The following is a 25,497-nucleotide window of genomic DNA, read 5'->3' on the forward strand; positions in this document are numbered from 1 at the left end:
ATAAATGACATCTGAGTTTCCTGCAAAATCACAGAGCAAATATTGATCCATACAAACCCACTGACCATGTTGTCTGATGTCTGGCTCTTCCTAATGCCTGCCTGCTTGGTGGTCAGGTAACCGGCCCCAGGCCACTACATCAACTCAACAGAGGCTTGGATGGTGGGGTAATAGAGACCTTAAGAAGACTGAACTCTCTCTCTCTCTCTCTCTCTCTCTCTGTGCCAAATAAATAAATAAATACATCTTTAAAAAGAGAACAAAACAATCTAGCAGTGGAGGGAGGTGATTGATAGTAGGGAGCCATGAGTTGGTAACTCTTGAATCCCGGTGATGGGGTAATGGGTACATGGAGGTTAATCATGCTATTCTCTCTACTTCTGTTTGAAAGTGTTCTTGATGAAAAGGTAAAAATAAATAAACACTGGCCTCTGAAATCACCTGCTGCTTACCAGCAGGGATGCCTTTGACGAGACCGTCTGACGCACCTATTCATCTCTCAAATGGGGATAATTATCAAACAATTGCTATTACTGTTGCTTTGACTGCCTAAGAGGTCACCCCCCAAAAGTAGTGGTTTAATACAGTGACGGTATCTCTTTTGCTCATGAATTTATACCTCAGCCAGGACTTGGTGGGACAGCTCACCTCAGCTCCACAGAACACCCCCAGAGAGGTGGCTCAAAGGCGGGGTCTCATGTCTGCCCATTGGATGAGAGACTTAAGTCCAGCCTGATGGCTACTGCCAGCCAGAACACACCCAGGTGGCCTGGGCTTCCTCACACAGGTGGCCACGTTCCAGGGGCCCTCCTGAGGGAGCGCTGAATCCACTTACAACCCAGCTTCAGAAGTCACATGGCGTCATTTCTGCCACACTCTATGGTCAGAGCCACCTCAAGCCTCACCCACGTTTTATAGATGGGGGAGTGCCTTAAGGGGAGAGGAAGGTTCTGGAAGTGGAATCAGAAATACAGATCCAGGGGTGCCTGGGTGGCTCAGTGGGTTAAAGCCTCTGCCTTAGGCTCAGGTCACGATCCCAGGGCTTGGGCTCTCTGCTCAGCAGGGAAACTGCTTCCCCCACTCTCTGCCTGCCTCTCTGCCTACTTGTGATCTCTGTCTGTCAAATAAATAAAATCTTAAAAAAAAAAAAAGAAATACGGATATGGGGGCACCTGGGTGACTCAGTGGGTTAAAGCCTCTGCCTTCAGCTCAGGTCATGATCTTGGGGTCCTGGGATCGAGCCCCGCATCGGGCTCTCTGCTCAGCAGGGAACCTGTTTCCCCCTCTCTCTGCCTGCCTCTCTGCCTACTTGTGATCTCTGTCTGTCAAATAAATAAAATCTTTAAAAAAAAAAAAAAAAAGAAAGAAAGAACAGAAATACAGATCTGACCTATTGGAGAACTACAGTCTGCCACCCCCAGCTGACTCTGAACAGTCACTGCCCACCTACTGTCCCAACTCCCCAGGGCACTCCTTGGCTTGCTCATGTCCCCACCACCCACCCTGTAACCCAGGTTCTCCCTTGAGAGGCCATTCTCTGCAGCTTTTGGGGTCGCAGGGAGGCCGTGGCTCATGACAAGGGCTAGTTCTTTCATGCTAGCAGGGCATGAAATCATTTAGAAAACCACAGACTGTGGCTTTCACTTGTTTTGCAAGCTAAAAAAAAAAAAGAAAGAAAAGAAAAGGGGTGAGGGGGACTATCCGCCTGACAGTCTCAAAGGCTGTGGGTTCTATGCGACTGGACTGGGGTGGGCACTGAGGACCTTGGTTGGGTGAGGCTGTACGGATGCCTGCCTCTGAGAGGCTGCCTTCATGCAAACGCCAAGTTCATACCCACCTCCCTCCTCGGAGGGCCTCTTTCACTCCCAGCCGGCAACAAACTCTTGCTCCCTGATTTTCTTTGGTTTGGTCTGGTTTGAGACAAGTGCTGCCTTTGGGCTCGGATTCCAGGGCCTGGCCGTGCAGCCTAGCTCGCCTAACCTCTCCGTACCCAATTTCTTCACCTGGAAAACCAGGACACGGGCTTCTCAGCATCTCTGGGGGAATGACTGAGATCCTGTGCGCAAAGAGCTCTGCACCGGGTCCCATTCCAGGGGCTCGTGTGTCGTTCTCAGCGCGCCCAGACCCTTGCCTTCCCTCCCAGGGCGCGCTCCCTGCCCGCTCGCATCTTCCAGCCACGGCCCCCTCCCGCCCCCTCACTGAACTCCCGCCCCGCCCCCGCAGCGTCCGTGCGGTACTCGTCACGATCTGCCACTCTGCTTAGGGGACAAGGGTGTTGGGGCGCCGCCTCCCCTCCCGCCCGGGAGGCCCCTGCACGTAGCTACCGCCCCAAATCTGGGTGAACGAATGGACAGAAGCTGCCGCGGCTGCGGGAGGAGTGAGCGCGCTGGGGGCGCGGAGGGCGCCAGGGCCGGGCGGGGGATGCCGGGGGGGTGCGCAGCCCCGGAGGTCGGCGGGAGAGGTGGTCCGCGGGGCCGGGGCCGGCAGGGGGCGCGCGCGGGGCGGGGCGGGGCCGCACCTGTGCTGCGGGGCTCGGCGGGGGGGGGAGGATGCTGGGGGGAACCCGGGCCCCGGAGCAGCTGCGCGCCCCGCCCCGCGGGCTCCTCCCTGCCGCCGCGGCCCCCCGGCTGCTGCCCCGATGCGCTGCGCCGGGAGCTGGGGCCGAGTCGCCGCCGCAGCTGCAGGGGCGCCCGGGCTGGGTGACGCCGCCGCCGCCCGCGCCCCTCCCAGACCCCGCCGGCCGCATGGAGCCCCCGGAGGGCGCCGGCCCGGGAGGTGAGTGCCGCCCCAAGTCCCCAGGAGTCCCCGAGCTGCGCCTTCCCCCGCCGCCAGCCCCCGGCCCACTCACCGGCCGCTCCCGGGGGCCGCACACGGTGCACCGCCAGCTCCGAGCTGAGCCTGGCCGGAGCCGGGGGAAGCCTGGCGAGCCGCGAGGGGAGCCGGGCCGGGGTACCTCCGGGAACGGCCCCCGCTTTAGGCTGGGGGCGCACACATCGCGTCCCCGCCCCCTTGTCCTCTGCGCTCCCCGTCCCGACAGCCCCGGGCGCGCCCCTGCGCGGTGGGTCCGGAGTTTCGTGCCGAACCCCACAGCAGCCGGGGTCCCGGGTGGGGGGTCCGGGCCGCAGTTTGGGGTCCAGCTCCGCGAGGCCTGCGAGTGGACGCTGCCCTCCGGCGCCGCTCATCTGCTTTGTTCGCCGCGGCAGCTCTCCGCCTGGGGCTGGGGCAGGGACGCCGCCGCCGCCGCCGCCGGGACCGTGCAGGGCACCGCGCCGGGGCCGGGCCTGGGGAAAGGGGGGCGTTGCACCCCGCACGGCCTGCGGGGGAGCCTGCCCCACGCTCGCAGGGGCTGTCGGCCGGGGCCAGGCCGAGGGGCGCCCACAGCTGGGAGCGCAGGTGTGCACGGAGAGGGGCCTCGCCCTGCTGGCTCTCGGTGCTTCTGGCGCCTGAGATTCTCCCTGGGTCTCCTCTTTGGAGTCTGGCTCTGGCAGGGCAGCAGCTGGTAACGGCAGGAAAACTCTAGGAACCCCCACCTCAAGAGTCCCTTCCCGGAAGCGCGTTCCGGCGCCATCAGCGCGTCCACCGGCCTGGCCAGGCCCCGGATGCATCATGGGTTTCCTGGAGGTCCCATCCCGGGGAGCCTCTCTTGACCACACAGGGACCTGCGGAGGGACCCCAGCCACATTGGCGACCTCATCTGGAGCCCAAAGGGATGGCCCCCAGGGGGGTGTCCTCGAGCAATGGGTCCACCCACTGCTGTCTGCAGTGAGGGGGGCAGGTGCAGTCCAGACAGCTGAGGGCCCTTGTCACCACCCGGCAAACACCACCAGACACACCCGAGCTGGCGGGTGTGGGTTTTCTTTGTTTTGTCACTTAAGGGATCCAGCTTTTTCTTGCCATTGACAGTCCCAGGACCCCAGGATTTCCCAATGGCAGCTATGCGGGGATGTGATGGGAAAGGTTTGGAGGGCAAAGGCTGGGGAGCACAGAGCTGAGCAAATCAGCCCGGCCCTCAGTTTCCGTATCCATTTCTGTTGGTGGGGACAGACTCACTTTCCCCGCAGCCTGTGGGAGCTCTGAGTGAGATAGGGAGGGAAGGGTTAGGGAAGGCAGTTAGGGAAGAGGGTTAGGGATGAGGGGCTTCGTGATCCTCCAGTTTCTGACTCCCACGCACGCATCTGTATTCACAGGGGCCTACTCCGTCCAGGAGTGGGGGTGGGGTGGGGCCCTGGGGTGGGGAGGGGGGAGACGGGGCACACGAGAGGCCTCATACTCTGTGTAGCCATTTCCTGCCTACGCAGTGGCCTGGCAATCCCCATGCCAGGGGAGCTCACAAGATCTTGGATGGACGGCTGTGACGGGCATTCTCTCAGGTCACTGACTTGTGACAACTTTGTTTCGGAGTATGTAGAACACACAAATGTGTCACCATGTGTCACCTGCCAGCCTGCTCAACCAGACCAGCCCCCGCCTCCCTTCAGTAGTGGTTTGTAGCTAGGCTCAACGTATTATCGCATCTCTAAGTATTTCTGAAATATCTCCAAAAGATAAGGTTTTCATAGGACATAATGAAAATCCCATTTTGCACCTAAACGAAGTACCAATAATTTCTTAATATCAATGTGTGCAGACATGCAGATGAGAAGGGAGGACCCCATCTGGGGGCCTGTGGTAAACCAAGGTCGTAGACCCATCCAACTCCACGTCTGTCCGGACAGCCACAAGGAAAGCAAGGCCATGGCCCCCCACTCAGGAGGCTGCACCTCGGCAGGGCCCACCCAGCATCCCGGGCGTCCATGGACAAGGGGCGAGGGAAATGGGGGACAGGTACCGTGTCTGTGACCCTCTCTGCCTCCCCACTGCCATCTTGCTAATCATTTATATGCTAATCATTTATTCACGTCATTAATTTGTTCATCTGTTCTGCGGAGAACCTCCTCGATGCTTAGGGCAAGGCCCAGGGCACACCGCAGGGAACGTAAGATTTGGGCCAAGTTCTCACACAAATGTGCTGGAAAATAGGTCAGCGGCCTAGTGCAAGGTAACCCTGTCATACCCTCTCACATGAGCCATGGGTGCTGGGGCTGAACATGGTAACCCAGCTGCGGTCCCCACGAGGCGCTGCTTCGCAGCCCGCACTGGTCAGGGCATTAGTGGTCCCGGCAGGGGCTTTATAGGGGCTGTACTGAGCAGAGAACCTCGGTGTTGCTACCCCACACCCTGGCCCCACGTTCCCCCACCCTTGCCTGCCTCTGTGATCACTCCTGCTTCATACCCCGGGAGGAGCTGGGGTCTCATCTTTGCACAGGCACTTGGAAACCATGGCCTTGTCCATCCGACACTCATGGTGTACCTACCGTGTCAGGACCAAGCCCCGGTCCTAGACGGCACACTTCGTTCACCCGTTCCCAGCCTCTGAACCTGGTGCCTGGCTCATAGTAGGTGCACAAGAAAAGTGAGTTGATGTCTCAGGTCCTCCTGGGTTTGCCCTTCAATTCCATCCAAATCAACCTTTGTTTCCACTGAGGATTTTTGTCCCAGAGTTCACTCTTGCACACAGTCCAGCACCTTTAGTGTGTGTCCCAAACTGTGCGGCCACCATCACCTGTGAGGACACTTTCATCAACCGGAAAGCACCCTATAGCCGAGTCATCGCCCCCGTCCCACACACAGCCCATCTCCTGAGACTGCCGTCTACCTACTGTCTGTGTCTCTTCTAATCGACTCCTCTGCTCTGTGCTTTCGCTGTCCTGGACATTTCATGTTATCGTAACATACGGCCTTTTGTAACCGGCTTCTTGCACTTACCATGATGTTTCCAAGATTCAGCCGTGTTGTGGCCTGTGTCTGTGCTTTCTTTTCTTTTTTACGGCTGAGTAACACCCCTTGTGTGGACGGGCCATGGTTTATCCATCACCCATGATGCCATGGACCACAGATGCTCGGCTGGTTCAGGGATGTTGACATTGTCAACATGTGCTTCTTACAGTTGGTTCGGCAGGTGAGCCCCACCCCCGAAGCCCTGAAGCCCGCCATCCACAGTGGTGCCTGCCCCTCACCCTGTCTCAACACCTGTAGACATCATCCTTCCCACCTAGCCTGCAGCTCACAAAGATGGAGGTAGATGTCCTCCTCAGCTCAGAACCCTTCAGCAGCTTCTGCCAGCACACGCAGAGCAGCAGAGTCCTGAGGACTTCCCCTGCCCTTTCCCCCTGCCTCCCCTGTCACCACGGCCCATGGGCTTGGAGCGTCTCAGAACCAGGACAGCACAGGCCAGCGTGGTGTGAGCCCGTCATACACGCTCAGAGAGCCCAGGTGCTGCACTCCCCCACTCAAGGAAACAAAGCAGGTTCCCACAGGGTAAAGGCTCCTCAAGGACTCTCGACAGAGATGGCTGGTCAGAGGTTCAAGGCAGGGGCCCCTGCTTACCCCCGCTCGGAGCAGAGTCTGACCTCTCTCGTGCCCTCTGGGTGTCAAGGTGTCCTTGCTGGGCTGGGCGGGCCAGGACACTGGTGGGTGTAACTCTACCCTCCCATGATACTGAGACGTCACCGTTCCAAATGCATCAGAGAAGTGGAAACCAGATCCCATGAGCCCCGTCCAGCCTGGCCAGCCCAAACCCCTGTGATGGGGATAGCATGGGCGGGTTCCCAGCCCCATCTTCCTCCGGAGGGTGGTGCCCTCCTACAGGAGGCAGCCGATGCCCAGCCACCTCTGTGGCTCTGAACAATGGCTTATCTTCCTACTGAGCTGGAGACCCTCTCGACAAAGGACCTGGGCTCCTGGCTGCGGACTGCACTGCTGAGCTTTCCCAAGGCCCACCCCTGGCCAGCAGCTGTCGGACTGGGGGTCCAGTTGGGCTCCCGTAGACAAGACTGCCATGGACCCTGGTTCACTCTTTATGGGGCCACAATGGGGACGTGGGGGAGCCACGGATCTAGCTGCCTCGGGGGGCGTGCCTGACAGGTTCTCTGGCTCAGTTCGGGGAGCGATAAGGTGAGGCAGCAGGAGGGGGAGATGGGGTTGGGCTCTGGAACATTCTGGAGGAACTGGTAGGAAATATGGATGGAGGGATGTGAGCTAAGAGGTCAAGGGGTGGCCCAACCAACAGAACGGTGGGGCTGGCACTTCTAGGGGGCAGGCGTCCATCCCTGAGCGCAGTCTCTTCCAAGCAGACTGCCCACAGGGCCTACTCCCGTCAACTAAAAACAAAACAAAAAAAAAATCATCAAATATTTTAAAAATGAGCAATTAAATCTTTCCCAAAAAATTACATAGAAGAAACCTAGAGGAGGGGCGCCTGGGTGGCTCAGTGGGTTAAGCCTCTGCCTTTGGCTTGGGTTATGATCTTGAGGTACTGGGATCGAGTCCCGCATCGGGCTCTCTGCTCAGCGGGGAGCCTGCTTCCTCCTCTCTCTCTGCCTGCCTCTCTGCCTACTTGTGATCTCTGTCTGTCAAATAAATAAATAAAATCTTTAAAAAAAGAAAAAGAAAAAATCTAGAGGAATATTCTCCAGTCTCTTTTACTATGAAATTGTGCATTCAAACAGAACGTGGGTTTTTACAAGAAGTCCATCCACAGAGGTCAGAGAGGCAAGCAGGGTCCATTCTGGATCAAAGAGACCCAAAAGGCAAGGAAATGCCAAAGTGACCACTAAAAGTAGAGACAGAGTACAGTGTCAGACACCCTCTTGCTCATTCCACCCAGTGGCCCTTGTCTGGGATCCCAGCCCCAGACTACCCCCAGGCAACCCTGGTCACTGCCCAGAGCCTCCAAGGAGAGTTCAGAGAGCTGAGGACTCGCGTCTTCCCCTCCAGCCTGTCCTCCCAGGTAACACGGTCTGTCTCTGTTGCAGAAATAGTTGGGGACGTGGAGGCACCAGAGGCAGCCCTGGGCACCCTGGCCCATGGGGCAGGGGACAGCTGCCACTCGCCCACAGCTGAGGAGGAGGTGGGCATCCCAATAGCAGCCCCGGGGCTCCTGCAGGTCACAGAGAGGAGGCGTAAGTACAGCGACCTGCCCAGCGTATGCTCCGCAGGGACCATGAGCCCCTGGGAAATGGGCGTCAGGGGCCACATCCTATGCAGACACCCCCCGGCTGTGTGGGCAGGGAGGGGGCTGCTGCGGCTGAGCTCTTACAGCTCCGGCCCTGTGGGCCTTGGCTACACTATCTGCAATGCAGTCTAGAGTGTGGAGAGCCGACGGGCATCTGGGTCTGCCCCATCTTAGCCCGAACTGTGGGGCTTCACCCAGAGCTCTGGTTCTTCCCCAGGCCCCGTCGGCAGTGGGGGGAGAGCACTGGTCTCTGGGTGGACAGACTGCCTGTGACGAGCGCCCCCTTCCCCTGCCCTGCAGAGCCCCTGAGCAGCGTCTCCTCCCTGGAGGTGCACTTTGACCTCCTCGACCTCACCGAGCTGACTGACATGTCCGACCAGGAGCTGGCCGAGGTCTTTGCTGACTCAGACGACGAAAGCCTGGCTGGGGAGTCGCCAGCAGGTGGGCTGGGGCTGGGGCGTGGTGAGCGATGTGGGGCAGTCCCGGGGCGCGAGCCCACGAACACGGCTCTCCACAACCCGGTTTTGGAAGTAATTTTCACACCTGTGTCAGAATTGGTGCTTGCCACTGCACCAATTCAGTATTTTTGCATTTTACACATCTATTTGCCAAACTTGAAGGAATTTTCCTCCTGCTTTCCTCAATTTTCCTTTCCAAATGCCAAAAGGCCCAAATCATAGTCCCGTCAAAAGCAAAATTCATTACGTGTGGATTTGATCACGAGTCAGACAAAGCAAAGTGGGGTGGCCTTCATCACTTCTGGCCCCACAGCTCAGGCCTTAGTTTCCCCTTTGGTTCCCAAGGAAATGTTGCCCTTCGTCCCAGACCTCAAGGGCCCCAGAAATGGCAAGACCACCAGTGGGTATGGGGACCCTGCGACCTTCTCTCCCTTCTCACACTCTGTTCGGGGGTTGGGGGGTGCTCAGATCCCACTAGAGAGCCTGCACCCTGGGAGGGCAATGGGGCAGCTGGCTGCTAGGGCCAGGCTCACACCCAGGGCGGGGTCTCGGCTGCACAGGGACCCTCCTTGAGCATCAAAAAAGTCTTTGCCCAGGCTGCACCCAGACCCACAAGTCCACGCTGTTGGTGGCCTGGCACCTGTGTTTTCTGAGCACTCAGGGGATCCCAGCGTGTGGCCAGGCGCATACAAGCCCAGCCCCGTCGCTGCAGGAGCGACCTGACCCCCGTGTTCCCATCAGGCCTGCACCCGCTGCCCAGGGCCGGCTGTCTGCGCTCCCCCTCCTGGACACGAACCAGGGCCGAGCAGAACCGAGAGAAGCAGCCACTTGGTGACCCGGAGCGCCGGCCAGCGATTGCGGACACATTTCTTACCGTGGAGAGGCCCAAGGAGGACTAGGCCCGCTGGCCCTGGGGCCAAGGCAGTGCCCATCTGGACAGTTCTGACCCCTCGGACACTCCGCCCACCCCATGTGGCTCTGGGCCAGGCTCTTGGGGTGCTTCAGCACAAGCACAGCCCAGTGGCCTTACGTCCCACTCCCTTCCAGTCCCTGGATCAGGGACAATGGACCTGAGGAGGGGGGAGTGGCCTAGGCCTCTTGGAAACTTCTGTCCACAGGACTGGTGCTCTCATCTGCCAGAAGATTCCCGAGTGGGAGCGGGGTGAGGGGGACCTACGCCAGAGAGAGCTTCTCTGCAAAACCCCCAGGGTCTCAGGGTTCCGGTCTGGGAATGGGCTCACCGTGCTCTGGCCCATGGGACACTCTGCTATCCAGCCAAGAATGTGGGTAGGGGAGTCCGTCCCGACCACCACCACCTTCCTTTCAATCCCATCCTCTTCTTGCCACCCAGGGCGCATCGTTGGCACCGGGGCCTCCTCCCCAGACCCTAAGACCCTGCTCGTCTTAGTTCCTGTCTTAGTTCGGGCCCACTATCCTCAGCTCCGAACACCCAACGTGGCACGACCACCTCAGACTGTGGGTCGGGGGAGCAGGCATGCGGGGTCTGCCCTTGGCAGGGATACATCCCCACAGCCTATCAAAAACGCACACAGAGGCATGCACAGCCCTAGATCTGTGCCCCTGCCTAGCGTCCTGGCCTGGAGTAGCACAGCCCGAGGGGGGCTTGGAACATGCGGGAACCCCAGCACAGCCCCCAACTTAAAGGGCACCAGGCTCAGCTGCTCCAATTGCCACTCTCTATGACCTAAGGGACTGGAGAGGCTCTGGTCTGACAGCAAGTCCAAGAAGTTTTCAAATAAATGTGTGAGTTGGCTTTTGGTACCCAGGCCAAACTGCCCAGGCCCATTCCCCACTCACACATTTCTAGGAAAGGGAAACCTGTTCTGTTGTGGCCCTGGGCGTGCCCTAGGCCCGCTTGGCACAGTAAAGGCAAGTTGCCCGCTGAGAAAACAGGCCTCAGAAATGCCGAGGGACTTTGCCTGCACCCTCTACACCATGAGCACCAACTCAAAGGACTTTTACCAGGCATCACCCGTAAGTCCACTGAAAATCGAGTCCCATAAGGGCAGCTGCATGCCCCCTCCAGGCATCGCCCATAAGACCACTTGAAATCGAGTCCCGTAAGGGCAGCTGCATGCCCCCCTCCAGGATCGTGCTCCCCAGCCCCCAGCCTTCCTGCTGCGGCTTCCTTCCACAGAGCTGATTTACAAAAGATCTGATTAAAATCTCACCTCTTCCTAAGGCCCAAGCACAGCCTCTTCTCTTTTCCAGGTGACCCCAGAGCTCAGGAGTGAGTTCTGGGGGGTGGGGGCGGGGTTGGCTGCTCAAGGAGCAGAACTTCTGCTCTGGTCTCCTCCAGCTAAAGCCACTGGGGGCTCCCCTGTGCTGCTTATTTGGGCCGTGTCTCAGGGACAAGCGCCCTGGATTTCTAGGCTTTAGGAAGTGAAGATCCTGCCCCTCACCCCCTACCCCAGGCCCAGGCCTGGAAAGGCCCAAGGTGCACTCCGGCAAGTCTTCCCTGCCCACGCAGGGTTCCAGGAAGCTCCAGACCAGGAGCCTGGAGATAAGGCCTGTGAGGAGAAGGCCAAGAGTGAGGCCAAAACCCCAATCCTTTGGGTTACACGTGAAACAAGGGGCCCAGAGAACAGGCCCTGGGTCCCATGCCAGGCTGTTCCTCCCACTGGGCTCTCCAGAGGAAAGCCTAAGGCTCCCTCATGGAAGACTCCAGGCCAGGTGTCCATCCCTGGGCCTGCATCGTGTGAGCCCTGGTGGCCCAAACGGGTGAAGGGAAGACCTGAGGAGACTCAGGAGAGAGCACGAGGGCATCCAAGGCAGGAGACAGCAGGGGTTGGGGCTGGGAAGCACCCAGGTGGGCTGAGAGCAGGCCCTCAACCCCAGAGAGGGGCTGCACCAAGCCCCAAAATGAACAGGTCCCCAGGCTCTGGACAGCACTGAGCACCCTCCCCTCCATCAGAGAGAGCCCCCAAACAGGACCCCGGCAGGTGCCCCAGCAGCTCAGGTAAGGAAGGCAGAGTTTACTGGACGCTTCATTACAGAATGGGCTCTGGAGATGTAAGAAATTCAATAGTGGCATGTTTTACAAACAACAAAACTTAGAAGTGCTTGTCCCAAGCTGGAAGTGCTACTTTTTGGTCCAACCTAACAAATGATTTGGGAATTCTAAACAAATGCCAGTGTCTGGTCTTGGCCAAGCAGAGGTCCTATGGGACAGCAATTAGGGACACCCTCCTCTCCAGGAGGCCCTGCACTCCAGGGGTCCCGGACAGACACATACCTGAGGGCTGACAGCCCTCTACTGCCATGCTTCTGATGCCTCTGGGAGGCAGGCTGCATGGAGAACGAGCAGGACACTGCCCGAGCCCCAGGCCAGTCCTGACCCCTGCCGCCCGGGCTGGGCCTGGCCACGCTCCAAGATCAACCAACATCCACGGCAGCAGAGGCCTAGACCTCACCACCGAGGACCTTCTTTTGTGGGGCAGCTGCCCAACACCAGGAAGAGGCTACCAGGGGCAGCAACAACAGGGCTCTCCACATCCAACCCAGGGGTCTCAGCTCAGTCCAGAGCCCCCTCTGTGACTCTAACAGAAGGGGGTAGCAGGGAACATTGCTTGCTGAAGAAGGGAATTAAATCCAGACACAAACTTGTCGGTAAAAGCCACCGACCCTGGGAACAGGGGCTGCTTTGCCTAAGAAGGTGCCTCCCTCGTGCTCAGAGCAGCACCCAGGTGCTGGGTGTGCGAGTGGTTCGTTACCACGGCTCATTACCCTTCCCCCAGCCACACACTTGGGCAAAGTGTGGAGTTTCCTCCAGAACCACTGACAGGCCTTCCACCAACCCAAACAGCTGTTCCAAAAACCTAACACTTTCTCTTGGGCACTTACATAGATCTCCCTTTTCTTTATCCTGCCACTTCACGAAACCTTCAGAATTTCTGAACTCAGCCAAAGCCTCCTCTCCTTGGGGCAGTTAAAGAGACCAGCGCTCACACTTGCCCGCGAGGCAGCCATCCCCACCAAACCCACCCACCATCCCCTCCCTTTGTGGGAGGCCCCTGAAGGTCCAAACTCAAAACCCAACCAGGAAGACACACACCCTTGGCTCCCCGGGGGGGCAGGGGACTTACAGCCGCACTGCTTGCCCCGCTGACTGGGGACCGGCATCTAAAACACCCGTTTGCTGTTACCATGTTTTAATTTGTTTTACAGAGATTTGGGCAGCTGCTTTCAAAACCAAGGTCACCAGGCTGGGCTCTCCCGGAGGCAGCACTCTTCACTGCCTTCCTCACGCCCCGGCTCCAGCCCGTCAGCCCCTGGGGAAGGGAGGCGTCTCCTGCAGGCTGCTCCCAGAAGCCGGTTCTCCGCAGAGGGCCAGGACCCAGCACCACCTCCTCCAGCAGCGGCCTGCCCACCTAGAGATCACAGGTGCCCGTCACAGAGCTGCTCCCAGAACAGCGGGTCCTGCCAAGGCAAACCCCAAGCCCAGCATCCCAGGAGGACGGGAGAGCCCCAGGCCAGGACCCGCCCCCTCACCCGCTCCAGCTGCTCTTGGCACGGGGTCCGCAGGTCCAGGTCCCGCTCACCGGCAGAGCTCACAGGTGTCCCACCTGCTCGGCAGTGAGCTGGCCAGTGGCCTCACCGTACGGCTTCCCTACCAGCATCTGCCTTGTCGGGAGACATCACAGGACACCTGTCCCGGCTCTTCACTCATCCCAAACGCACAGTCTGGAAGTAAGGAGGTGGGTTAGCCTGGAGGGGCTCAGCCACGCAGAGCCCGCAAAGAGGGCGGCTGCCCTCTACCTGGGCGGAGACGCTCTGGGTGACTTTCCTCAAGTCATCTTGGGCCCCTGGGTGACCCACCCAAAACATAGCTGCTCAGCCCCAAGCATCATGCACATGAGGTCAAAGGCTGCTCCCGTGTGGACAGATACTGCTCCCTGGGCAAACACTGGGCACAGCTGAGCCCTGTGCCCCGGGGGACGATGGACACCTAGAAGACACAGGCAGATGGTGCCTGTGGTCCCAGCCTCCACCCCCCATGCAGAGCTCCTGCCCCTTCCAGGTCCCACCTCTGAAGCATCCCAGACCAATCTGCCCTACTATGTCCACTGGCCACAAGGGCATGGGAGGAGAGGAGATCCCTGTCTCCACCCAGGATCTGGTGGGTCTGGGTGGGGTCACCCCAAAGTTTAGCATGGAAACCACTTCCATCCTATCAGTCCTAAGGAAATTCTCGTAGAGCCAACCTTCTGGGTCCAAAGCTTAGGAGTGAAGCAAGTTTAACATCGAATCTCTGGGGTGTCAGGTGTCCGCCATCCAGATCCCTAACCCTAACCCTAACCCTGCCCCTTACTGCTACACATCCCTGAACAATCTTTTGAACCCAATTCTAAACCACTACATTCCTTGAAAAGTAGAAGGGCGGCCGCTGTGAACGTACTGTGCCCTCGTGACCAGAGGCCACACGCAGTCATCCGGGGAAGGTAAACACCCACACTGACCTCCAGCACGGGGTCCGCGGGATTCAGGAATCAGCCCAGTGCCACGTGTCTGGCCTCAGAGGAGGCCACGGTCCCCTTCTCACTGGGCTGCATACCTGCGTCGTCTTCTCAAGGCCTATATATCGCATTCGCAGGCCAGTGAGAGGCAGAGGAGAAAGGGAAGAAAGGGACAGCTGGGATGTGGTGCTGGGGGCCGGTCAAGCCTCTGCTCAGCCAGCGCAGACCCCCAGCCCCCACCAGACACTGTGCGGCCCTCCACTCTGCAGAAACCCCACCTCCCACACTCTGCACGCAGCACACAGCTTCAGGAGGCCTGTTCTCAGCCCATGTGATTAGCTCTCTTCTCTGGCTGGCTATGTGACCCAGAAGCATGGAGACCAATGCCTCCTACACCCTAGCTTAGAAGCAGTTATCAGTCCACGGAAAAGGCAGAAACTCCCTCCGGGCCCAGCTTCATGACTGGTCAGCTCAGCTGCATGGCCGGGACAAGCCTCCAGAAGCCGTGGAGACGTCCTGGGCTACCGCCACGCCACGCTTGTCTACACGCTGCACTTCGCTAAGGAACTCAAGACTCTGCAGCACCGCGGACCTGCCCGTGGTTCTCAGACCCACGAAGCTGACCGCAAAGGGCAGCCACTGGCCCCCAGGACAGCACCCTGATCCCCGTCCCCAGGAGGGCACTCCAAAGCCCCGAACCCAGGGACTGCAGCTCCCGGAGCTGCTGAGCGGGAGCCGAGAGGCCAGGCAGGTGTCACTGGGAGGAACCACACACACCCGCACCCACCCACCTTCAGAGAACTGTCTCTGGAAGGAAGACCCCAGGGAACCCCCTCCTCCCATCTGCAGTCGGCATCCAAACCAGGGCCGGACCCGCTGCCCTGGAGCCCTCCTCTCTCTGAGATTCCAAATGGAGCTCTAGACATAGCAAGCTGGTGCCAGATTCCCAAGCCCCAAATTCTGGTTTGGAAAACTGTCTGAGCTCCTGTGTGCTAAAGCAAAGCTGGGGCCCCAGCGTGAGCCAAAGACCAGAGCTCAAAGGCCCCCCAGCTCAAGACCAAAGACCCTCTCGGTGGCCCAGACAGAGCACTGCTCCAGGACACAAGGACCCAGGGGGTGGGCGGCAGTGGGCGCGGCTTCCCCGCAGACACCAGAAATGTCAGCATCCGACTGGGGACTATGTCTTCCAGGAAAAGCTCAACTACAGAGACCATAGACAAACTAGGGAACGGCTCTGTTCATTCACTACTGTCTTAGGCCAGTTTTTTCGTTAAGCAACTTACTGACACATAATTTATTTAACATAAAACCCACCTTAAGCACATACTTCAAAAACTTCTAGTAAATTTATCCAGTCACGTGCCCAGTTTCAGACACTTCCATCATCTATGTAAGATACCCTGTGCCAGGGGCGCCTGGGGGACTCAGTTGTTATATGTCCACCCTCAGCTCAGGTCATGACCCCAGGGTCCTGGGATCAAGCCCAGCATTGGGCTGCCTGCTCAGCGGGGAATCTGTTTCTCCCTCTCCCTCTGTCTCCACAAGCTCTCAATCTCTCTCTCGCTCTCCCTCTCAAATAAATAAATAAATCCTTAAAATAAAAATAAAAAGATACCCTGGGCCTGTTGTGGTCATTCCACTACCCGCCCTAGCCAACCATTCTTGTACTTTTGTCTCCTCGGACCTGCCTGTTAGGGACATTTCATATACAAGGAATCACACAGTACCCAACCTTGTGTGTCTGGCTTCTTTCACTTGGCATAGTATTTGGAGGTTCACCCATACCGTATCATGTATCTATACGTCATGTTTTACGGCTGAATAATATTTCGTCATACACACACGTTTTGGTTATCCATTCCTGTATCAATGGACATTTAGCTGTGAACATTCAAGTACAGGTCTTCACGTGGCCACGTTTTCAGTTCTCTTGGGTAGACACCGATGACTAGAATTGCCGGGTCATACGGTAACTCTGTATTTTACTTTCTGAAGGACAAACAGACGTCTACAGCCTGTTTCACAGGCCCACCAGCAACGTATTAGGGGTCGTGTGTCTCCGTGTCCCTGCCAACCCCTCTAACTTCTACAGCCATCCTGGTGGGTGTGAAGCGCTGGTTCGTTGTGGTTTTGAGTTGCATTTTCCTAATAAATAACACTCAGCGTTTTTTCACATACTTTTTGGCCATTTGCATATCTTCTCCAGAAAAATGTATATTCTAACCTCTTGACCATTTTTTTAAATTATTTATTTATTTGACAGAGAGAGATCACAAGTAAGCAGAGAGGCAGGCAGAGAGAGAGAGAAGGAAGCAGGCTCGTTGCTGAGCAGAGAGCCCGATGCGGGACTCGATCCCAGGACCCTGAGATCATGACCTGAGCCGAAGGCAGCGGCTTAACCCACTGAGCCACCCAGGCGCCCCCCTCTTGCCCATTTTTAAATTGGGTTCTATATTCTGGATTCTAGACCCTGACTTATCAGACGCGGGATTCTCAAATATTTTCTTCCATCCTATACACTGTCTTTTTATTCACTTTGACACACGAGAGATTTCAATTTGGGTTAGTCTCATTTATTTTTTCACCATTGCTTGTGGTTCTGGTGCCACATTTAGGAACCACGGCCAAGACTAAGTCATTAAGATGTGGTCTCCCATGGTCTCTTGTAACCACATCATAATTCTAGCTCTTAAATTCAGGCCTTTTACCCATTCTGAGCTAACTCAACAAGTGCAAGGGTCCATTTTTGTTCTTTTGTATGGGGACATCTCCCTGTCCCAGTACTTTCTGTTGAAGCCACTGTCCTTACCCCTACTGAATGGTCTTCACACCCTTGACAAAAATCAACTCGGTAAAGATGTACAGGCTTATATCTGCAATCTGCATTCTTGGATTTTATTCTACTAGTCTATGTCTAACCTTACATCACGTTTTTGTCATCGACCTCTCTGGCAAGTTCTGAAATAGGAACATGGGAGACCCCCAACTCGGTCTCCGTTTATGGGACTGTTTTGGCTATTCAGGCCTCTTGTAGTTATGTGTGAACTGTAAGACCTGCTTTTCCATTTCTGGCTTCAGTGACTCTACAAATGCCCTGCTTCTGTGTATCTCCTTCCCTCCACACCTGTGTAGCATCACCATCAAAGACCACAACTTCCTGCATCACAAACGTGTTCACAGAAAATGTACTAGCATTTTATACATTGGTCTTTAAAATTGCATAGGGAAAAACGGGAGTTACACACCAAAAATGCAGTAATGCCGGCCTTTGAATTTCCCTGTATTCCTTTTGTATTTCACGGGCACCGTTACCTCTTTGTGCGGCTTCAAGTTCCAGGCTAGCATCCTTTCGTCTCAGCCTGGAAGACTGTCTTTAGCTCCCTGCCTAAACATGATGAACCACCTTATCTTTTCAGTATCTGGGAAGGTCTCCATTTTCCCTTCATTCTCCAAGGGCAGTTTTGCCAGATCCAGAACTCTTTGTTAACAGAGTCTTCTTTCCGGGACCTCAAATTCGTCACCCCACTGCGTTCTGGCCCTCGGAGTTTCTAATGAGCAATCGGTTGTTCGTCTCACTGAAGACCATTCGTACACCGCGTCCTTTCTCTCTTCCTGGATTCAAGAGTCTCCCCTTCTTTGGCTTCAGCAATGAGAATCTACCGATTCTCCGGGTAGACCTCAGAGTTAATCCCGACCTGAAACTCACTGAACTTCTGGAAATGCAGATTCATGTCCTTCATCCAATCTGGGACGTTCTGAACCATCACCGCTTCCTATCTCCTCTCTGCTCATTTCCTCTCTTCTCTCTCTGGGGCTGCTCTACTGTGGATGCTGACGGTGCCCCATGCAGCCCTATTCTGCTCATTTCCCACTCTCTTCTTTCTGCTCCTGTAATGTCACGACCAGTCTCCAAGTTCGCGGAGTTCTCCTTCTGCTCACATCTGCTGCTGGGCCCTCTAGTGACTGTGCTTCCGTCACAGCACTTTTCTGCTCCAGAACTTGCGTCTGGTTACTTCTGGTAATTTCTGTTTCTTTACTAATATTCTCTCTGTTGAGATAAACAGTTCTTCTGGTCCTCTTTGGCTCTTTGGGGATGCACACTTAAGACACCTGACATTAAGTCTTTGTCCTAGTAAGCCGAATGTCTGTGCTACCTTGGGGATGGTTTCTGTCCACTTTTCCCCGTGAATGAATCATACTTACTGTTTCTTTGCATATTCTGTAATTTTTTGATGATTCATTAGCCAAGTTTTAAAATGACCTTTCTTCTTTCACTTTAATTACTATATTATGGCGCAAAGAATGAGCAGAGATTGTAGAAAGGAACTTTACCATCAGGTTCCCAAGGAACACCAGGTTTAAAGTGCCTGGATAGGCCCCACGAGGGCCTGTCGCACAGGTGGAGAGGAGGGCTCGACGGTACGAGGCCCATCAGAGCACTGCAGTTACAGCTTGGTTCTATGGCTCCAGAGAAGGTGTCCAGAGTTGACTCCAAGAATCGCCCACATCCCCTTCTGTGTGTGAGGACTACCTTACGATGCAGACCTCCAAAAGGCTTCGACGGCCTCTCAGGAACAGTGGGATCATGTGATCAGCAGAGAGAGGAGAGCAGCTCCACGAGGAGGCCTCCTCAGGACCCCGCGAGGCGGTTCCCCGTGAGGGGAGTTCCAGTCATCCGTGAAGTCATCCCAGCCAGTGGGTGGCCTCTAATGCTAATCTGGGAAGAACAGAGTCTGGGAGGCCTACTCCAGTTTCTTAACTTTGGTGTGCAAGTGGACGTGGGCATCGCACAGGAAGAGAGCAGAAAGCACATTCTTGGCCGGAAACAGACCAGGTCCTTTGTGTACCAGCCGGATCGGGTGAGAACGCCTCACTCATCACCCATGTGTGACCTGAGACAGCAGCATGGCGGCAGGTGACAAGGCTCCGCAGCACAACGTCCCTGGGAGGCAGAAGCAGTGGCCAACAACGCCTCACAGTCATCGTGAGACTGGCAATGGGCTGCTGAGTAGGGAATAAGCGGGGAGGGAAGCCCCTGGAAGAGCCCTCAAGTCCCAGTGTTTAAACCACCCTGGGAGGGCAATGAGTTTCCTAGTACAGGATCTTGGGTCCTAATGACAAAGAAAAGAGAAAAGAGCACAGCTCACTTCAGTGGGTCTGTCCTCAGACATCAGTTGGGCCTCTGCAGCAAAAAGTTACCAAGTCCGAAGAGAATCGAGCTAGAAATTCAGATGGGCACAAATCTTAGCTTTGGGGCTCGTCATCTCTAAGGACTCTGATTTGTCTCAACAGATTCAAAGTCCTACAGACAGAGATGGACACTTGCCAGGACCAAACAGCACAAGCAGAAAGCGCGCACCAATCCCACGGCCGCCCCCACCACCCCAACCCCCGCCCCACAGGCAGGAGCCCTGGCCCGGCCAGCACTCACCCGGGAAGCGCCGCACGAGCACCAGAAGCTCTCCTGCTGGCGTGTCCTTCTGGAGGCTCTTGTCCAGCCTCAGCAGGCACAGGTGGACTCTGATGACGTCGGGGTGGGAGACGCACAGACATGGCAGTCACCTGCAGCCACACTGCAAACTCTGCAGGGCAGCCTGGGGCTCCAGGCAGCCTCCCTGCCGTGCCCATGCTTCACACCAGACAGCAAGGACACCGATACCCCAAAGCTCATGTACACGAAGCTCCTGAAGGCAGTAAACACCCTCTGACCAACACCAAGCCCGATCCCAGGGCCGGGACCCAACAGTGAACAAGACGAGGACTGCCCTGGGCAGCAGGGGAGTCCACACAGGACGGACTCTTTCTCACAGACGGAAAGAGCCAACTGTCGGAGGAAGAGATGAGGGTGAGCCCTTCTCTTCTAACCGTTCCTACCACAGCGCACCAAGACCAGAGCTGAAGAACACGAATCTGCCGTCTTCGTACGGATGGAAGCGACGCATCTGCAGGCCCGACCACGTGCGCTGCTCCCAAGAGTGGACACCAGGACACAGCAACTGGCAGCGACCAAGGGCATCTGTGAGCCTCCACTCTCTCCGAATGTTCACATTAATTGCTGCAGGAGCCTGATAAAGAAACTGCCTCCAAACACAAAGGTAATGATGTAACCTGATTTAAGATTTTTATTTATTTATTTGACAGACAGAGATCACAAGCAGGCAGAGAGGCAGGCAGAGAGAGAGGAGGAAGCAGGCTCCCCACTGAGCAGAGAGCTCGATGCGGGGCTTGATCCCAGGTCCCTGAGATCATGACCTGAGCCGAAGGTGGAGGCTTTAACCCACTGAGCCACCCAGGCGCCCCTCTAACCTGACTCTTAACCCAAGGACATGAAGACCCAATCCTGAATACCAAGTGACTGGCATATCACCGACGTGAATCAGGTGGTCAGACAGGCCAAGCTGCGTCAGGGCCGGATCGAGGACGTCGGGGCAGCTGGTGCCAGTCAGCACCACAGTGCTCGTGGAGAGGCGAACCCTGGACATAAGCAGCAAGTGAGCCCAAGAAGAGAGCTCAGGCTGGCGTCCACGAGGACAGCACTGTGTTCCTAGTTCTCCTCCTCCCTCAGGTCCTGAGAGCAGGTCCTCTTCTGCACAGCTGCCTGTCCACCCCGAGTGGCCCTTCGCTGGCTCTCCCTCTGCTTCCTCCAAACTGCCAGCAGAGGCTGCTTCGCAGGGCATGCACTCGTGCTCAGGGCTGGCTCTGAGAGCCTCTCACTCTGACCCTTCACAGGCAGGAACCCAGCAGCACACCAGTAGCTCTGGCACTCGCAGACCCCACTGCTCTGGCTGAGACACAGCCGTCGGAGAATAACCAGACCCTACTCAGCTAACAGGGATCTCCATGTCCTGGTCTCAGGGTGTGGACCCCCACCGTGATTCATCAGTGGTTCCTGACAGCCTGATGCCACCTGTTACCCCCCACCCAGGAAGGGAGGAGACCCTCCGCTGTGTCCGTGCCCCAGCCACCTGCCAAGGTCTCCGGCCGGCCGGCCCTGCTGGACTTACAAGGAGCTGGCCGAGTCCAGGGCAGGGCAGGCTGCTGAGAACAGGGACGGCCAAGAGAGGAAGTGTTGGTGCCCCACTCACACCCCTGAATGGTCCCTCCCATCAGTCTTCTGAGACATCAGAACAGAATTACCATCAAATTAGAACCACTGCTGGACACTGAGTATAATGGAAGATTCTGGAAATGTTTTGGTCTGTGCAGAAAGAAAATAACACAGCAGGTCTAACTGTTCATCCTCTCAGGGTCAGCTTCCAAGGCAGCCCTCAGCGGACTCTGGGACCTGAGGTTGGGGAGGGGCCGTCCGTGCCTAGACGGCTGGTGCGGACAGTCGTGTACGCTGTGTGTCTGCTGCACCGCCATCTGTGGGGATGTGGTACAAACTGGGCACAGAGTGAAAATCTCGGGCAACTGCAACACCCACGTGTCATCACAGCTCCATGCAGGGGGATCAGCACCTCCCACCCCGACCTCAGGGAGGCTGCAGCCGACTTCCCTGACCACAACCTTCCCTGCACAGATTTTGTTCTGGGTCTGTCATTAGCCACAGTCGTGGGTATGAGCACATAGAAGGTTCTGAGTGTCCTCCTTGTGAATCCCCAAGCCCAGGGAACTCCCAGCAACCCCAAAGTGAAGATCAAAACTTGCTACCGGCCCCCTGAGAGCTTCTCTAAATCTGAAAAGTAGCATCAACACTCAGACGTTTCCGGTGAAGCTTCAGCAGGCCTGACAAGCTCCCAGACACACTTGGCTGGAATCACTCTGAGGAAAAGTCTTAACCAGGAGGAGAGAGATTTTGGCACGAGGCAGGCCTGCCCACTCATGCGATTCTGAGTCAGGGAAGGCGGCAGGACAGGCTGAGACAGGGAAGCAACATAGGCTCCAACCGCACCACCCTGTGGGCACCAAGGCCTAGGAGAGGAGGGCAGGGGAGCCCCCATCTGGCCGGTCCGCCTCCCCAGCAGGACTTCCGCCACGGTACCCCTGCTAACCCCTCCTGCTGGTGGGCCATGGGCAGGGTGCACGGGCCCCTCATCCTCTTGCTGATTCCTGGGGCCAGTGTTGATCTAACACAGCTTTCTCCTCTAACTCTGCCGGAAAGCAGCCTTCTAAAAACTGAGACATCAAGGAGTCTCACCCAGGGAGTTCACGAGAACAAAAGGCTGGAGGAAGGTCTGGCGGTGCTGACGGCATAGGCCTGGCCTCAGCGGCTGTCAGCGACATCCGCTCACTGTCCATCTCCACCAGCATCTGGTTCAGTGTGTTCTCCTGCTCGCTCTGGGCTCCGCGGTGTCCTTGGCCTTGATTTCCGCCAATGAAATCAATCTCATTGATAAGTAAGATACAAGGAGCGTTTTTCTGGAGCCACTGCAAACATGTTACAACCCTGAAACAGGAATCCACAGAGAGCTGGTTTTGCTGCTTGTATGAAAACAAGAGTGGGTGTGTGCTGAGCCAAGTCCCTCCTCTGGATCCCCACCCTGATCTGGTATCTGTGGCAAGCTCTGTGCTCACTGCCAGGGCCACACAAAACACATCCACCTACCCTTGCTGGCCCACGCCAACCAACATTTCCAGGAACTCTGACCCATTCGTGGTGATGAAGGGCACACTGGCCTCCCCCGCAGTCACTCTGGCAAGAAGCCTCCTGCCAGTACCAAGAAGACTCACAAGCATTGCTCCCTAAAACAGAAAGGTGATGCCTGGTTCTACAAGGGAACAGATGGAACCCAAAGAAAGTCCCACTTCTGCATACATGTAACAGGTGACTTCTAGGCGTCACTACCAAGAGTCCCACAAGATGATGCACCACTCGGAGTCTGGGATCTTCTGCTTAGAAAATTAGTGCATGCTCACCATGGAAAGTTCAAACACTGCGGATACATGAAAGCCCATCCAGCTAAGCAGGTTATTTCTTCACAAAAGCTCCCAGGCTTGCTGGATCAAAGGGTCTGAACGTGTATTTCAAGTCACTGTCAAAGTGCTCTACCAAAGAGTGACACCGTTTCCCACTCGCACCAGGAAGAGCAAGAGCCCAGCCCCTCACATCGGAGGCCACAGCCAGTCTGTGCAGCCACTGGCTGGTCTCAACAGCAGAAATGCCGACTCAGGCACTTCAGCCGCTGCCCAGCCCAACCGCGGACACGACACTATGTCTTCCTGTCTGTGACCTGCCTTCACCAGCGCTGACTTAAGGTATTGGGTTTTTTTTAAGATTTTATTTATTTGACAGAAGAGAGATAGCAAGAGAGGGAGCACAAGCAGGGGGAGCAGCAGGCAGAGGGAGAGGGAGAAGCAGACCCCACTGAGCAGGGAGGCTGACGCGGGGCTCGATCCCAGAACCCTGAGATCATGACCTGAGCCAAAGGCAGCCGCTTAACCCACTGAGCCCCCCAGGTGCCCCTGATGTAAGGTTTAAAACCATCAATTTGCACTCTGGTAACACACCACAGTGTTCACTTTACGCCTGAAAATCGAAGAGAGATTTAAAGCAGGGACTTCTACTGCTGCACTTCTAGTCAAGGGTGCAGGTTAGCATCTCATCCCCTTAAAGGAGACCACAGGCTTTATTTTTAAGTCTTTTAGAACCAAGACAAAATACTCATGGAAAGGTAGGAGAAAGGGAGTCACAGAACTCAGACCCACAACACGGTGTTGGACCCCACGTCCCCACGAACGCGGATGAGGGACTCAGAGTCTGCACGGGTCCACCTCTGCCCGTCGTGTGACCACACGCAGTCGATCCTTCTAGACGAGGAGGCACGTGTGCCCACATCTACTGTAGGTCATTTTAGGAAGTCATCCAACTTCACACCCAGGAGGAGCTGAGAAGCCACGTGGGCAACAACACCCTCAGCCCCACACACAGGGACAGAGCCAGGCTGGGTTAGCGCAGTCCGGGTGACCTGCCCGCCCCACCCGCTCTCCCCAGTACACACAAGCGGCCAGACATCCTGATGGGGAAAGCCAAGCCATCCACTGCAGAGCCAAGGTGAACAGCAGCTGGGCTGGGTGCAGGACCTCGCAACACAGAGGAGGATACCCACTAGGAGAAGGTGGGGGGCACCAGGCTTGGCAAGAAAGAGCTGGAAGATCCAAGAAAGCCATTCGTCAGTTTCCCTGGGAGAAAGGCTGTGACAAGCAGAATGCTTTGCGTCTGGTTCTGCTGTACAAGAGAGCAGTTTCCTCTACAAAGGTGCAAAGCCTGGGGTCACCTGGGTGGCTCAGTGAAGCAGCTGACTTCAGCTAAGGTTGTGATCTCGGGGTCCTGGGAGTAAGCCCCAAGTCAGCCGCCATTAGGCCAGCGGCCCCTGCATTCAACAGGGAGTCTGCTTTCCCTTCCCCTGCCTCTGCCCTTCCCCCAACTCGTGCCCTCCTCTCTCTCTCCCTCTCTCAAATAATCTTTTTCTAAGCATTTTTTTTTTTAAGATTTTACTTATTTTGACAGAGAAAGAGAAGGAGGGAGAGAGAGAGAGGAAGCACAAGCAGGGGGAGCGGCAGGCGCAGGGAGCCCGATACGGTTCAAAGCCAGGACCCCAGATCACGACCTGAGCCAAAGGCAGACACTTAACTGACCAAGCCACCCAGGCGCCCCTCAAATAAATAATCTTAAAAACAAAAACAAACGTGTCCGAGCCTGGACACGGCATGCAGCCCTCCCCCGTCCTGAGGCTCTCAGCCCACACAGGTCTCTCTGCCCAGTCTCACCTGGAACTGGCCCGTGGGGTTGGGAGGACGGCCCCCACCAGACTCAGCACAGCCTCCTCTCAGCGGAGCCCTATCCAGCCCGCCGTCCTGTGTCTCTAACACTGCCTTGCTAAATGTTTCCCCAGTCGATTCTTCCCTCGATAAAAACAGAGTTAATGCTGACTACACAATGAACCAGCAGATGCCTAGAGTAAATGCTTAAAGGAAGTGAGCTCCACAGCCCGTCGGGCACTGAGCTGTTCTGAGCTCTGAACCAGAGGCCCCAGACTGGAGCCCCTGCCACTCACCCATCCTTCTCGGCAGTAGAGACCCTCGCTGCCGGGCTGCGGGCTTCGGTGCCCACAGCTCCCCATACGCAGTCTTCAGGCTCGCTCCCAGGTGTCAGCACCACCGACGCTGAGCCACACGAACTGCCGCAGGACCCGAGAAGCGAGAGCAGATTCAGGCGGCCGCGCACAGCCGTGGCCTCCTCCCAGCTCCTCCTCCTTCAACAGAGCTGGAGTCTAGCCTCTGCCGCGGCCCCCAAACCACAGGCTCTGGTTTGGCATGAAGGACAAGCTCCAACAACCACTCAACTTTGCCTCCGTCCCTTCCTTCTTGTCCTGACGGTGTTCTTGCCACCTCAATCTTGGCTCATGGTTCTCACTTGTCACTTGACAGACCAAATCACAGTGACGAGTCCCACACCGGGACAGTGCCCATCTTGGAACACGGCTACGGATACCTGCCAACGCGCTCAACCACTACCGTCACACAGGCTGCTGTTCAGTAGTGAAACCAGGAGATGCATTCTCTTGAA

The 25,497-nt window shown here is 56.5% G+C and overlaps 2 protein-coding genes across 10 annotated transcripts; one reads left to right on the top strand and one right to left on the bottom strand.

Annotated features, from left to right (window-relative positions):
• Positions 1-2,598: 2,598 nt before the first annotated feature.
• Positions 2,599-10,720, top strand: DBNDD1 (dysbindin domain containing 1). The gene is made up of 4 exons (XM_045987188.1): positions 2,599-2,775; positions 7,854-8,000; positions 8,354-8,494; positions 9,253-10,720. The coding sequence occupies exons 1-4, from the start codon at positions 2,745-2,747 to the stop codon at positions 9,408-9,410; spliced, it is 477 nt and encodes a 158-aa protein (XP_045843144.1). The 5' UTR covers positions 2,599-2,744; the 3' UTR covers positions 9,411-10,720.
• Positions 10,721-12,700: 1,980 nt separating this feature from the next.
• Positions 12,701-25,486, bottom strand: LOC123930823 (AFG3-like protein 1). Of its 9 annotated transcripts, none has more exons than XR_006816148.1 (8): positions 24,986-25,486; positions 22,537-22,673; positions 22,129-22,377; positions 19,420-20,065; positions 17,234-19,099; positions 13,992-14,106; positions 13,024-13,215; positions 12,701-12,902 (listed from the first exon to the last, which is right to left on the bottom strand). XR_006816148.1 is itself a non-coding variant. In XM_045987181.1 (8 exons), the coding sequence occupies exons 1-7, from the start codon at positions 24,987-24,989 to the stop codon at positions 19,489-19,491; spliced, it is 906 nt and encodes a 301-aa protein (XP_045843137.1). In that variant the 5' UTR covers positions 24,990-25,486; the 3' UTR covers positions 17,785-19,099; positions 19,420-19,488. The 9 variants fall into 9 exon arrangements, 6 of the variants coding, with proteins under 6 accessions (XP_045843137.1, XP_045843138.1, XP_045843139.1 ...); XR_006816147.1 differs by having other exon boundaries at positions 19,420-20,462; positions 21,126-22,377; XM_045987181.1 differs by lacking the exons at positions 12,701-12,902; positions 13,024-13,215; positions 13,992-14,106 and adding exons at positions 20,337-20,462; positions 24,699-24,829 and having other exon boundaries at positions 17,785-19,099; positions 19,420-19,550; positions 19,873-20,069.
• Between the last annotated feature and the right edge of the window lie 11 nt (positions 25,487-25,497).

Source organism: Meles meles, chromosome 19 (assembly GCF_922984935.1).
Source record: "Meles meles chromosome 19, mMelMel3.1 paternal haplotype, whole genome shotgun sequence".
Taxonomy (NCBI): Eukaryota; Metazoa; Chordata; class Mammalia; order Carnivora; family Mustelidae; genus Meles; species Meles meles.

Excerpts from the sequence above, each read along its gene's own strand:
- LOC123930823 (XM_045987181.1), bottom strand. Across the intron at positions 22,674-24,698 it reads ACCCCACGGGCCAGTTCCAG|GGAGCAATGCTTGTGAGTCT; the intron begins GTGAGACTGGGC and ends TTTCTGTTTTAG. Across the intron at positions 22,378-22,536 it reads GTTGGCGTGGGCCAGCAAGG|GGTTGTAACATGTTTGCAGT; the intron begins GTAGGTGGATGT and ends TTCCTGTTTCAG.
- DBNDD1 (XM_045987188.1), top strand. The coding sequence starts at position 2,745 with ATGGAGCCCCCGGAGGGCGCCGGCCCGGGAG. Across the intron at positions 8,001-8,353 it reads GCAGGTCACAGAGAGGAGGC|AGCCCCTGAGCAGCGTCTCC; the intron begins GTAAGTACAGCG and ends CCTGCCCTGCAG. Across the intron at positions 8,495-9,252 it reads GGCTGGGGAGTCGCCAGCAG|GCCTGCACCCGCTGCCCAGG; the intron begins GTGGGCTGGGGC and ends TGTTCCCATCAG.